Source organism: Emydura macquarii, unplaced genomic scaffold, assembly GCF_026122565.2.
Source record: "Emydura macquarii macquarii isolate MOO-44397 ecotype Brisbane River unplaced genomic scaffold, CSIRO-AGI_Emac_v2 contig_2636, whole genome shotgun sequence".
NCBI lineage: Eukaryota > Metazoa > Chordata > Testudines > Chelidae > Emydura > Emydura macquarii.
Genome location: NW_027132773.1, coordinates 5,408,783 through 5,423,140, shown reverse-complemented (window position 1 = coordinate 5,423,140; position 14,358 = coordinate 5,408,783). Strand labels below are relative to the sequence as shown.

General features: G+C 49.2%; 1 protein-coding gene across 6 annotated transcripts in view; it reads left to right on the top strand.

Moving 5' to 3' along the window:
• The first annotated feature begins 474 nt into the window (after positions 1-474).
• Positions 475-14,358, top strand: part of MSRB3 (methionine sulfoxide reductase B3) — a 119,329-nt gene continuing 105,445 nt past the window's right edge. For 2 of the 6 annotated variants that reach the window (XM_067564087.1, XM_067564091.1), the window contains exon 1: positions 657-947. In XM_067564087.1, the coding sequence (XP_067420188.1) occupies positions 740-947 (208 nt within the window). In that variant the 5' untranslated portion in view covers positions 657-739. Of the gene's footprint in view, positions 948-14,358 lie in introns of all 6 variants that reach the window. The other 4 variants (XM_067564092.1, XM_067564089.1, XM_067564088.1 and 1 more) reach the window with 4 other exon arrangements.

Here is a 14,358-nt window from a genome sequence, read left to right as displayed (position 1 = left end):
CTTTAATGCCAAATGACGAAGAGCATGCATCCGACAAAGTGGGTTTCTGCCCATGAAAGCTTATGCCCAAATAAATGTGTTAGTCTTTAGGATGCCACAGAACTCCCGCTTTAATGCCAAAAGCGGAAATATTTAATGAGTTGAAAGGAGCTAGTGATAGTCATATCTCTAGACTAGTGATTTGAACCCAGCCATTGTGAGTGAAAGTCACTTGTTGACTGGTGTTTACCCTGCTACAGGAGTTGGCAGGTAGGGTGTTGTTTTGCCTCTCTCTTTGGTAAGGGGCTGTTCCCATAACAGAAAAAGCTACTGTTGAAATTAGCACTTTTCACTAGTCTCCCTGGGAGCTGGATTGGAGTCGGAGGCGAAGCCTGTATTTACAGAGGTCGACTGTGGCCTGCTCCGTCCATTTTCGCTGCAGTGCACCAGTGCCACCCTTCCCCAAGGAGAGGGGGCTGGATTAGACCTTTCCAGGCTGCCAGCTGAAATGACAGCTGGGCTGCAACGGTTTTCGACTCTCAGGACTGTGCTAAATCCCACGGAGTAATTCCCCACCCGCAGAAGAGAGAGAGACCCGCCGTACTAGTTCCCCGCCTGACGCCAGCTGGCAGGGGCAGCGTTGACGTCCCGGCCTCTCTCCCGGCCCTGCGGCCGGCTGGCTGCCTGGCTGGGCGGGTGCCCGGGGGCGGGGCGGCGCTGGCCCCGGCGCTCTCTGCTCTGCTCTGCTCTTCTCTGCTCTATGAGCATATTTGGCTTTGGGCTGCCGGTGCCCAGGAATTTCCCGTCATGCCTGCCGGGGCCGGGCCCGGGCCCGGGCCAGCCGTCCGATCACTGCTGCTCCCGGGGGTGGGAGGGAGCTGGTCGGTGCTCGCGGTGGGGCCTCTTCATGCCGCCCCCGCTGCTCCTCTCCAGTCTCTGCCTGGCGGCCGCTGCTGTGGTAACACCAGGTAAGAGGCCCAGGGGCTCCCCCCCCCGAGCCCGCAACCGGCTCTCACTGCTAGAGCCGGCCCGGCCCCACGGCGCTCTCGGGCCCCTGCTGCGCAATGCCCAGCGCGGTGCGCAGGAGCGGGGAGAGATCCTGAAGGCCGAGAGCAAGGGGGTGGCGCAGGCCCTGGGGCTTGGCGGGAAAGGGGCGGCAGGAGCGGCCCTGGGGGTGGCGCGGGAGGTGATCAGGCGAGGGGAGTGGGTTTGGGGAGGGGGCTGCAATAGCAACAGCAACACGTGCAGTTGGGGGGATGCAAGTAGCTCCAAGTGGCTTAGACGAGCTGTTCCCATTCAGCAGCGGGGGGTGACCGGGGCCTGAGGAGAGGAAGGGCAGGACGGGAGCAGCACCACCATAACTACAGATAAAGGAATATTCTATTTTAGACTTAGTGCCTCTGTAAAATACATGTTAAGCTTTAGCTGGACGCACAGTATTTTTTTAGAGCTTTCCGAGCTACATATGTCCTTACTTTAGGAACAGCTTGAGCCTGATGGCATATATGTCTGGAATAAAGGTGGTTTTAAAAGTACACTGTTTTGAAAGATACCGAGCAAAATATCTACAGTACAAAATATCTACAGTACGCAGATGGTTTGCCTTAGTGATATGGGGCTCTCTTGATGGCATGCAATCCATAAATGGTAGTTCTGAATGCACCCACACTGTGGCCTAATGCCAGTTACTTTGAATCCAGTGTTTAATGCTAAAAAATCTTCATGTTTATATTTTTGTCCTTGCTGACTTGTTATCAGTGCTTGCAGTCTCATTTTCTGATGACTTCTGCCTTTTGATTTCTCTGCTGCATGCCTTTGCAGTTTTGTCATGGTGCCTGGGCTGCTTGTCTGGCAGGTCTTGTTCGTAGCATTGATCGTTGAGGTTTGATTCACATACATTTCATGTGTGTTTTAATCCTAATTATGTATTTGTTCCTAGTTTTTAAGATAATGGCTCACACTATTATAGATATTTCTCATTCTAGAAAAACAATATTTACTTAGGACTACAACAAGATGTTTAATCTGTATAGGGAATTAAATATGGTGAACATAATCACATTGCTAAATAACTCAGGAAAATAAGTCCTAAGCAAAAAATCTGGGTTACAAAAAAAGAAATATTAGATAAAATTAAACAGAGAATCTCTGCTTTGGGATTGGGGAAAAAAAATCTTTGTTATGGGTGGAGCCTTTATTCCCTGTCATCTTCATAGTATGACTTACAGAAAATAAAGTGTCCATTTAAGAGTATGATCTCTGGACAAAATTCTGCAGTGACTTTCACAAACTCATTTAAGTCAGTGTGGTCATACAATGTATAAATCAATCTGGAATTTGGCCTTTCTCTTAATATTTCTTTGATTCTTCAGAAGTCACCTCAGAGGGGTCCTTAAGGGAAAAAATGTAATCACTTTTCCCCTCAAAAAAGAGCAAGCCATCAGCTTTAAACATGCCTATTATGTTGGATGAGTGGTGGTATTCTCTTACGGTGTGCTGGGCTGGGACCAGACTGAGACCAATTCTACTTTGTTGGACTAACTAACAGTGTGAGAAGGAGTTCTTTGGAATGTAGTTTTCTTGCTTCATGCATATTTGAAGGCTTGACTAAAGTTCAGCAGAATGACTTTTAGTTCTGTAGGGCACAGTTCTGATGGAGGATTTAAAAGTGTGAATATGCTTCCTGAAGGAGAAGGTGGGGAGAGCTCCATGTTGTGGAATAACTGTAACGAGCAGATTTTAGCTGCTTAAATTGTGAGCTATGGCCATAATTAATGGGGGAATTTGATAGCAGCCTTTAACTATCTGAAAGGGGGTTCCAAGGAGGATAGAGCTAGGCTGTTCTCAGTGGTGGCAGACAGTGGCGTACTGAGGCGGGGACAAGAGGGGCCAGGCCCCCGCGTGCTAGCCTATTGGGGGGCGCCAGACCGGCCCTTCATGATGCACAGGAGGCTCTGATCGGTGCGGAGCCTTCTGCGCCCCCCTCTCCCCTCACCCATTGCGAAGGGTTGGCCCGGGGTGCACTTATCCGGCGCTAGCTCAGATGGGGCAGCTTCACCCTCTGGCCTGGTGTGGGCTGGGCATGCCCTTCATGACGCGTGGGGAGGCGCAGGAGCAGCCACCCCTCAGCCTCCTGCGCCCCTTGCCCTCCACCTGTCATGAAGGGCCGACCTAGCTGCCCCCCAGGCTGCGGGATGAGGCCGCCCCCCCTCCAAGCCAGAACTGGGCTGTGGGGCTGATGGAGTGGTGGGTAAGTGTGGGGAGGGGCGCATGCCGGGCCAGCCCTTCGAAACAGGCGGGGGGCGCAGGAGGCTCTGAGGGGCACCCCTCAGCGCCTCCCCCCGTGTGTTGTGAAGGACCGGCCCAGCCTCCACTCCCCAGGCTGGGTGGGTGAGGCCACCCCTGACCGAACTGGTGCTGGGTTGCGGGGCTGCAGCGGGAGAGGTGGGCACTGCACACCAGATAAGTGCAGGGAGTGGGGGCAGGCTACAGAGCCAAGCCTGCATTTGAGCCCTCCCCCGTGCCTCACCCCCCCTCCCTGGGGCATCTGGGGGGCAGCGCCAGGACCCCTCCTGCCCTGTTCAAAGGGAGGCGTGAGGCGAGGGGGTGCAAATGTTGGCTTGACCCCTGGGTGCCGGAGACCCTCTGTATGCCACTGGTGGCAGATGACAGAGCTAGGAGCAATGGTCTCAAGTTATGGTGGGGGAGGTCTAGGCTGGATATCAGGAAAACCTTTTTCACTAGGAAGGTGGTGAAGCACAGAATGGGTTACCTAGGAAGGTGGTGGAATCTCCATCCTTAGGTGTTTAAGGTGCGGCTTGACAAAGCCCTGGCTGGAATGATTTAGCTGGGGTTGGCCCTCCTTTGAGCAGAGGTTTGGACTACATGACCTCCTGAGGTCCCTTCCAACCCTTATCTTCTATGATTCTGTGTCTCATAAATCAGTTGACTTTAGACAAAAATAACACTCTTTGACTGAATGACCCTGCTGCTTATCTTCCCAATAGTGGTGTTTACATTCTTTGACAGAAATTCACTTATAATTGATGTATTTGTTTGCCCCTACCCCAAATTTCAAAATTCTTCTTGAAAGCCTATTTCATTAAAGGTAATTTGCATATAGGGGGAAAATGTTATTTGTGCCCTTTTTTCACTTGATGTATAATGAAGGCTTGAATGGATTTTTTTTCTGCTTGGGGTTTTATCTACTCCACAGGACTGTCTGGGTGACTGGGCAGTTAGTAGATGTGTTACATCAGAAACTCCAAGGAAGAGAAGCTTGATAAATTGAGAAAGGAACTGATTTTTTAAACATTGTTTAAAATTTGTTTTATTTAGTTAAAAAAAATAATTGAAAGTAAAGATCTCTCTGTTAAGGATTCAGTATCCCTCACAACTGCAATTGAGGGCTGAGAAGCTGCCAATTTACATCTGAGGAGTTCTCTAGCAAAAACAGGGACGACGAGTCTTGAAATTCGTGATATTTCTAAGGTTTATAAAACAAGCAACAAAACCAAACCAGGCTTTCAGACTTGGGGAGTGGGGGGAGTATACAATCAAATAGCAAAAATGGACGTCTTGTTGTTTTGGAGGTAAACCTTTAATGCTCTGTATCTGCATGGGAGATAACCTTGGTAAAAAGATTTTCATGTAATTTAACTAAAACAAAAATATGAAGTTAAGGATTAATATCTTTCTCCACTGAAATATGTAAATGCACAGCAGACTAGTAGTGTTTAAAAAGGTTATAATTTGAATTCAGCCAGTTGAGTAAGGATGAGGAAAAGGGGGAGAGTGTGCATCTCACCATTTAAAGATCCTACTGAAAGATGTGGAATATCATTGATGAATTTAAAATGAATCATTGTGTTCTTTGTCTGGAAAACTGGTGACCTTATGCTGTGGGTGAAAGTAGGGTGCAGGAGTCCTTGGGACTACCTTATAATAACTGAACTGTAAATTATAATTTAGTCTATTTGACTCAGCCTTCTGTTTTTTATTTAACAACCTCTTGTCCGCTAGAATTATATGAAAACCACACAATCTAGGAACTGTTTTTAGGAGGAAAGCATCTTTTTCTCAATTATGCAGTCTGTGGCCTGAAAAATTGAAACCATATTAGCCAGAAACACGTTTAAAGACAGTTCTTATTAGCAAGTTGCTAATAATTTCCTCATCTGTGTAGATTTAAGTCTTAGTATAGCAAAATTGAGTAACATGCTTAATGGCATAGTTCATATTAGATGGGAAATGACCTCAAAGTTCTGTGTTTAAATATGATTCAACTTGTGACTATAGGCAAGGCAGGACTAAGAAAGGGCTACTGTACAGTTTCCCAGCTGACTATCCCAAACACCCAAATGTGGATTACTTACTTTGTATTATTAATAGTAGATAGTGATCTCTTTAAACCCTAGGAAGCAATTTACATGTCCATATAAAATATATACATAGTACTAATGTAATTGCATTGTTAGGAAGTACCACCCCATCCAAAGGATAAATTATTTCACACATTGAATCTCAAAATTTCTCCTGAGGGAATCTCTGTAATTCACTGTTCCTGCCAGGGAGAGTAATGACTATAAGTTTCCTCTGACAGAAAACACCGCACTAGTACCAGAAAATGACAATAAAACAGATGAAGACCGACTGCTAACTACCATCAACTTCACTCAGACTGCACAATGAAAAAAAAATCTACAATGCAGTAAATCTAAAAACTTCATGAGGAAGTGATCTGTGTCAGTTGTAGCCAAAAAGAAAACATCCCAGCAAATGTTCGGTTTGGCTGAGAGACTTTCCTAGGCACATTTTCCTGTGCATCTTGATAATTCCATATTAGGCCAATGTACAGGCAAGGATACAGCTGATGCTGCTGTGCTGGAATGAAATCTGGGATAGTTTAGGCCAGTGGTTCTCTCAACGATTTTTTGGTGGCCTCAGAGTACGGCTACCAACGCTTTCTGGTGGCCGCATTGACAATTTTTCCTAATATACTCAGTTAACGTTAGGAGAATCAAATGAACATGCACATATATATGTCCAATTAATAAGTTCTGGGTTTTGATGCATCAGTTGTGTGGATCAGAATATTAGGAAAAGTTGAGGAGCTCTTTGAATGGAAAGGCTGCCTCACTCAGGTGAGAAAGGTGAGTGGGGTGCAGGAAGCTCCTGCCAGGTGGTTTGTGGGAGTTATTTGTTCTTCCCTGCAGAGCAGTCAGTCTGGCTACATGTGCAGCAACTGCCCTGAGCCCCTGGCAGGAGGCAGTGAGAGGAAGAACTGCAGTTTAGGGAAGGGGGTGGGGGTCACTTTCAGGGAGCAGGGGATGAGTGGGTGAATGCAGGGACCCTGGAGACAATTGAGTGGCTGGCAGGGAGGGAGGGAGAAAATGGGGGTGGGTGCCGGAAAGGCAGGGAAGGAAGAGGGTGGAAATCGGGACCCAGAGGTATTGGCATGGCCGGCAGGCGGGGAGCGGGGGGGGCAGGGGGTGAGTGGATGAATTCAAGGAAGCAGGCGGTCAGACCCGGGAGTCAATCCAGCTGCTGGCAGGGAGGAAAGAGTGGTGGGTGCTGGAAAGGCAGGCAGGCAGGCAGGGAAGGGGGTGGGAGTCGGGACCCCAGGTACTGGCGGACAGCCAGTGGCTGGCAAGGAGGGGTGCAGACCCCGATGCAGACATGGGTGGGGGTCACTTAACCCTCCTTCCCCAACTGCTAGTGGCCGCACAGAAACCCCCTGGTGGCTGCATTTGGTTGGTTTAGGCGGTCTAGGCCATTTCACTCTCAGTACTTTTTACTGTGTACCAGGAGAGTGAAATTGATTTATCCTGGGTTGGATTTGGCCTTTGCTAGCTCCTGGGGGTGAAATTGGCTGGGCCTTCATGAGTTTTATTCTAGTGGTGTTGGCAGCACCCTCCTGTGAATTTGGGGAATGGAGTAAATGAGAAGACGCAAACTCTCTGAAGCGGTCATATTGGGAGGATGACCAAAAAAAAAATCCAGAAGAGATTTTAGGGGTAAGTGAAATGCATGAACACCTCCACCTAAAACCAGACAGCAGGGAGGTAAGGTGCCCCGAAAACATCAAGATAAGAGAAACAAGAACCCCTAAGGTAGGGAGAGAATGTTGACTAAAAATCCCAGGATGAGAAAGGGACCCAAAACATTTCTAGATGAGGAGAGAAATGAGTTTTTTTAAAGAGGGAAGGGGGGGAGAAGATACAAGGAGAAAATAAAAAATTCTTAATTTTAGAGTGAAGATTCCATATTTGAATCTTTTGGCTATTTGTGTACTAGTTACAACTGTACTGGTAGCCAAAAGAGACACTGAAATAAAACTTAAAGCATGGGATGGTATGACATACCAGTGTACAATCCAGACTAATGAATAGCTGTGTCACTCCTGCCATGTTATCGGGCGTGCCCCTTACAATGCCTTGCTACTGTAGCCTGCAGCCTGGACTGCTCACAAACAGCCTCCAGCTTGTAAATCACTCCCAGCTATGTCTGTGTGTGCTGCAGCCAACTAACCACACTTTGGCTCTTACCAGCTTTAAAGATTTCCAGAGGGTGATCCCAACAAACTCCCAGTCCCAGATTTCCCCCCAGAAATGTATGTCCTGTGCTCCCCAGCCCTTCCCTGGACAGCACAACTATACTGGTCCATTATTCTTTGAAGGGAATAATATGGTCAAAACTTGTTATCCTAAATGGAGTTACCTAGATACTTTAATTTAAGCACACTGGATTAGATAAAACAACAAAACAAGTTTATTAGCTACAAAGAGAGAGATTTTAATTGAGTAAAAGTAATGAGACATAACACTCAGAAATGATTACAAGAACAATAAAGGTCAAACATTTTCTGGAGCCAAACATAAAATTTATTTTAGAATCAAAGCAAAATTTTCTCACTGCCTGCTCTCAGCAGTCTTATTGACCAAACTCTTTAGGTCAGGACCCCTCCCTCAAAGTTTAATGGCTGCTTCCTTTGTCTCTTCAGATTGAATGAATGCAACGGGCAGGGAGGGAGAGAGAACGGGGTGCATAGGGGTGTTAGTCCCTCCTTTTAATAGTTTCATTCCCCCTCTTGAAAAACATTTCTAGCTGAGACCCCTGAGACAAAGAGTTTATGTAGAAGGCTATTTCCTGCTTAAATGTCCTTTGTTTTCCCTCTCTGCGTGATGACTCTGTTTACTGCTTAAATGCAAACTAAGGCAAGCACACATTCCTTCCTTTGTTGACGGCAGACCTGACTTCTGCCTGGGCAGGGCTGTGGGGTTTGGAAGATGTGTTTATAACATCATACAGGGGAATCTTATAATTTCACATACAATATTGCCACACACATTTTATGAGGACAATAGTGACCAGCAAACTATGAGTTTGCAAATGATATCTTTGTGACACTGTACCTCAAAATAGCACCCTGGACCCCATATTCATCACTGTGATATGATAAGTTTTGTGTACAAAGTGTGCCTTGTGAGGTATCATTTAAAAGGTCTTGATCTGTTGAACATTACTATCCTGTTGGATTGTATATGCTGTCATTGTATGTGAAGTTATGAAGTATGGCTATATGTGCTTCTTCAAGTGCTTGCTCATGTCCATTCTACTATAGGTGTGTGCATGCCTCCGTGCAAGGTTAGCTGGAACTTTTTTCCCCTTAGCAGATCCCGTAGGGCTGGCTCCTGTGCCCCCAGGAGCCTCGCACACATGCCGTGGTATATGAGGCACTGTTGGCCCTACACCCCCTCAATTCCTTCTTTCTGCCTGTGACGGTTGCTGGAACTAGCCTTGCTCACAGCAAGTACTATTCCCCTTCTTTGGACTTGTTTTGTACTCTGAGTTTAGTTTTAGTTAGTTAAGTAATTAAGTATAGTTAGAGATAAGGCAGTCCCTGCTGGGACTTTGCACAGCTGGGCCATGCCCCAGTCACCAGGCTTCAAGCTGTGTGCCTCCTGTGGGAAGGCCTTCTTGCTCAATGACCCCCCACTACAGCTGTCTTAAGTGCCTGGGGGAAACCCACAGAAAGGACAAATGCAAAATCTGGAAGGCTTTCAAACTGAGGACTCAAAAGGACTGAGAAATCTGGTTGAAAGCCCTGCTGATGGAGGCAGCGCTCCGCCCAGCATCCGAGCCGACCCGCTCTGCTTCGGTACCGAGTGTGGCTTCGATAGAGAGCGCGCCATTGGTGCTGCCCGCAAATCGGCACTGTGCAGTGTCATCGGCACCAAAGAAGAGGAAGCAGCACGCGGAGTGCAGACACTCCCCTGCGCTGTCAGTACAGGTGGGGTCGAGTACCAAGATGCACTGAACTTAGCCCGTCGAGTCTTCTCCGGTACCTGCATCTCTGGTCAGGGAGCCTTCCCCAACTCCTGGGAGTAGGAGAGTGCCCCAGCTGACACCGTTGACGCCGGAGGCTTTTCAGGCAGCAAGAGCCTTGTTGGCCTTGCCTCTGCCCCACCCTCCACTGAGGGAGAAGGGGCTGGTGTCACAGGGGAAACCCGCATTGGGTCCCCCTGAAGGGCGGAGGAGATCCCCAGTATGGGGAGGAAGTTCTGCTGGATGGTCATTTAGGGTAGAGCAGAGCCGCTCCCCTAGTAGTTGCTCCAGGTCGGTGTCATCGAGCTGACTTGCCCCAGCATGGGACATGGAGTCTTCCTCTCAGTGCCGACGTCAATCCCCGGCACCGGAGGCAGTGCAAGCCAGGAGGTGGCACCGGTTGAGGTCTGCCAAGTGGCACTCGGACAGCTCCTGTTCCCACTCTCCGGCACCGAGGAGTTCTCCCGCACCCAGGCGGGTCAAGGTCAAGGAATACCTGGCACCACAGAGTTCGCTCGCACCGAGACGGCACAGAACCTGGTTGTGACACTTCCATGCCTAGGGCAGCCACCTGAGAATGCCAAGGTCAGGGCAGGCTATAAAAAGGGAACAGATTCTCCTTGCACTGGTGGTTGGCACTGAAGCCAGACTTCCCAACCAGCCACAAACTCTGCTTTTGATTCCTCCAAACCGGTTATCAATAAACCGGTATACAAATACACACAGCCCCCATTACTGCATTTCAGTCTCCAGCTTCCCAAACAGCCACTAGGTCCAGTAAAGAGACCAGTTATTTAACTATGCTCTTTACTAAAAAGGTTCCTTCTGGCCCCAAAGGGTCAACCACAGTACCAGATCAATATAAGTTTGGATCTTACCCAAAACACCACATTGCTAGCCAGTCCTTTAGTAACTAAAACTAAAGGTTTATTATAAAAGTAAGAAACAAACCATGAGAGAAACGTTAAAGGGTCAAAGCAAATCAGATACCTACAAATAATTGAAAGTCCATATACATCAAGTTTCTGGGAGAATTGTGGAGTTGCAGGCTTGTACAGTTTCTCTGGCATACATCCAGTATCTGGATGGGTCTTAGTCCTTCAGTTCAGTTGCAAGTGAATTGATCCAGAGGTAGGTATGTGTCTGTAGCTGAACAGAAACAAAAGACAAAATGGATTCCCCAGGCCTCTGCCTTATATACTTCCTGGCCCTGGCCATGCTATTTGTGGAGATTTACAGGAACTAAAATGGAGTCCAGTCACATGGGCCAGTCCTGGTTACTCATCAGGTATATCCCTGGCTTCTCCCCCTGGGCCCCTTGCACCTATGAGTGTCTCAATAGGCCATTAAGCAGGCTATTGTTCTGCAGCCATCCTGTCTGAGTTGCCACTCAGACAGCACAATTTGAAATACTGATATACCAAACATATCTATAACTTCCATTACACATATAACACATGAACATAAACATCATCATCTTACTTAGCACATTATAGCCTTTCTAACAGTACCTGACATGGCATATCTCACATGAATTATTATGATTTTGACACACTGATGTCAAACAATATACTACAATGTCCCCCCTCCCCCAACCAATCCCGCCAGCGTGACACCCCCAATGCAAGACTGGTATAGAAGGGAGTAATCAGAGCTCCTGAATACACCTCGAGGGCCCCCCTGATCCAGCCAGTGTGACACAGGTTGCCGGAGTCTGGCTTGGTACCAAGGAGTTTGGGACGGCGCTGACCTCGGTCACCGAAGGCTTCTACAGAGCCGCAAGGCAAGTGACGTCGGAAATCATCGGTACCAAGATGACGCTCAGGTACTTCTAGCTCTTTGGAGCGCAATCCCGCTTGTTGGCACCGTTCGCGGTGACAGAGGCAGTCCTCATCATCCTCCAGGTCGGAGGCATCGAGGGGGCGGTCCCCGGCACGGAATGGTGCCTGTGACCGGGGACGGCCACAGTACCGCAGGTCTAGGATCTCTGACTCCGATGATGCTTCGGGGTCTCCCGATGGGGACAGTTGTCGGGTGAGCCAACACCCCTATAAAGTGCCAGAGCCCGTGGTGCAGTTAGCCCCAGGCTGGCCCCAGGGACAGTGGCCGCAACAATGGCCTTATTGGGCCCAATGGGGTCGCCAGGTGAGATCTGGGCCCCAATCCATTAAATCGTTAGGGGTGCAGTCCATGCCTCCTATACAGGAGAAGGCCCATAGGCATCACTCCTCAGCCGAGGAGTCAGACCCCTAGGAGGGAACCTCAGTGGGTACAACCCTTCACCAGGAGGTGGCACACCTGCAGGCTGCACCACTGCAATCCTCCTCCTCCTCACCTGACGAGGCAGTCTCCCAGGACCGCTCTGCACATTGGATAATTTCAGGGCGCACCAGGAGCTGCTCAAGAGGGTTGCCTTCAAATTTGGAGGTGGAGGACCTAAAGGAGACCGCAGATAGCTTCTTTAATGTGCTGGCGGCAGCTGCCCCAGCTCGAGTGGCCTTCCCAGTCCACGAAGGGTCCTTCAGATTGTGCAGGCCCTGTGGCAAACCCCGTCCTTGGTTGCCCTGACGTCAAAGGCGGCCAAGAAGAAATATTACGTCCTGGCCAAGGGGTTTGAGTATTTGTTCACACACCCTGCCCCGGGGACCCTGGTAGTAGATGCTGCGAACCAGCGGGATAGGCAGGATCAGCCAGGGTCGACTTCCAAGAACAAGGACAATAAGAAGATGGACTTATTTGGAAGAAAGATTTATTCAACGGCAAGCCTTCAGTTTAGGATTGTCAACTAGCAGGCTTTCCTGGGCAGATATAATTTCGACCTGTGGGACTCCCTCAGATGGTTCGCTGAAGCCCTGCCTCAGGGCCAGGCCACAGACTTTAACACTATTGTGGAGGAGGGAACCGTGGTAGCTAGAGCAGTGCTCCAGACATCGTGGGACGCTTCTGACTCGGCGGGCAGGGCTATAGCCTCCGCCATTTGTATGTGAAGATGCTCGTGGCTACAGTTCTTGGGGCTGTCCCAAGAGGTGCAACAGTCCATCCAGGACCTCCCCTTTGATGGGTCAGCCTTATTTTCAGACTGATGTGAAGTTGCACAGTCTGAAGGACTCCAGGGCCACGCTTTGCTCCCTGGACTTTTACATGCCCCAGTTTTCCAGGCGTCAGTCACGCCCCCAGGCGCAGCAGCAGCCAAGGTCTCAGCCCAGACAGTTCCAACCCTATAGAAAATGGGATAGACATAGGGGGTTTAGAAGAAGGAATCAGCCCCCTAGCTCGTCTTTAGCTCCCCAGCAAGGGTCCCCTAGGAGGTCGGGCAACCAGAAGAGGTAATTTTGACAGTGCGCCCAAGGGTTGCACCCCGACTGCTCTCCTGGAACCGTCCCGCCCCTTCCTGAACAGGCTAAGACCCTTCTACCCTGAATGGGCCAAAATCACTTCGGACCGTTGGGTCCTTGGGATAGTCTTGGGGGGCTATGCCCTGCAGTTTACATCTACCGCCCCCCCCAACAAACCTCCGCTTCCGTCCCTCTTCAGGAACCTTCTCACAAGCAACTCCTCTTACAGGAGGTGGACACCCTCCTCAACCTGGGAGCGGTGGAAACGGTCCCTCAAGGCAGAAGGGGGAAAGGGTTCTATTCGAGGTAATTCCTCATCCCCAAGGCGAAGGGGGGTCTGAGACCCATATTAGACCATATGTCAAAAGACTCAAATTTCACATGGTCTCCCTAGCTTCCATAATCCCTTCCCTGGATCCAGGAGACTGGTATGCCGCCCTCGATCTCAAGGGCGCATACTTTCAATGTGAAAGAGCTCAGGGCAATTTGCCTAGCGTGCAAGGTATTCCTCCAATTCCTGACAGGCAGGGTGTTGCAGGTGCTGACGGACAACACCGCAGCCATGTTCTACATAAATAGACGGGGGAGCACGCTCCTCAGCCCTCTGCGAGGAAGCTATCCGTCTGTGGGACTTTGCCATGGGGTACGATTTCCACTTGACGGCCTCTCACCTTCCGGGAGTGAGGAACGAGGAGGCAGATCACCTCAGCAGGTAGTTTCTACCCCACCATGACTGGTCACTGCACCCAGAGGTGACATCTATGATCTTCCGGAAGTGGGGCGTTCCCAAGTGGACCTATTCGTGTTGGCCTGGAACACGAAGTGCCTGAGGTTCTGCTCTCTCCGGGGTCAAGAGACCGGGTCGATTTCCGACACGTTCCTCATGGACTGGATGGGGAGCCTAGTATGCATTCCTGCCCATTCCACTCCTGCTCACGGTCCTGCTGAAAATAAAGCGGGACATGGTGGATGTTATACTGATCGTTCCAACCTGGCTGAGGCAGCACTGGTTCAGCATACTGCTGGACCTTTTGATCGCCCCACCCCTGGAGTTCCCGAGGTGGCATGACCTTCTATCCCAATACCATGGTCGCCTGTTGCACCCGGACCTGGACTCCCTGCACTTCATGGCCTGGAGGCTCTGTGGCTGATGGAGGGAGAGAGAGCCTGCTCAGTGCAGGTCCAACAAGTCCTGCTTGGCAGCAGGAAGCCTTCTACACAGGTCATGTATCGGGCTAAGGCAGTTTACCAGTTGGGTGGAGTCCTAGGGTATCCCGTCCAGCCTCTCGCCTATACAGGCTGTTCCGACAGGTTAGTGATCCCCCAGAGTCAATAATGAGTCAGTTAGGGAATAAATGAGTTTTATTATAAAACCAGGAGTAATATAGATTTTTAACTAGTTATACTCATCTAAACAAACACTTAACTATAAAATATAGATTAATATAATAGGATATAAAAACAATTAAGCACAAAACATGAATTGATATAAGAAAGTATTAAACAGGCAACTAACTATAAAGACCTAAACTAATATTCCTGCCTGGGAATCAAACCCTGGTCTCCCACGTAGCAGACAGGGACACATACCACTATGCTACACAGACAATTAGTTAATTGCAGGACACAGAAAGGGGTTACACAGACGGTTAACTGCAAAGCACAGAGGCAGTTAACTACAAGACAGAATGCTTTTACACAGACACACAGAGATTTC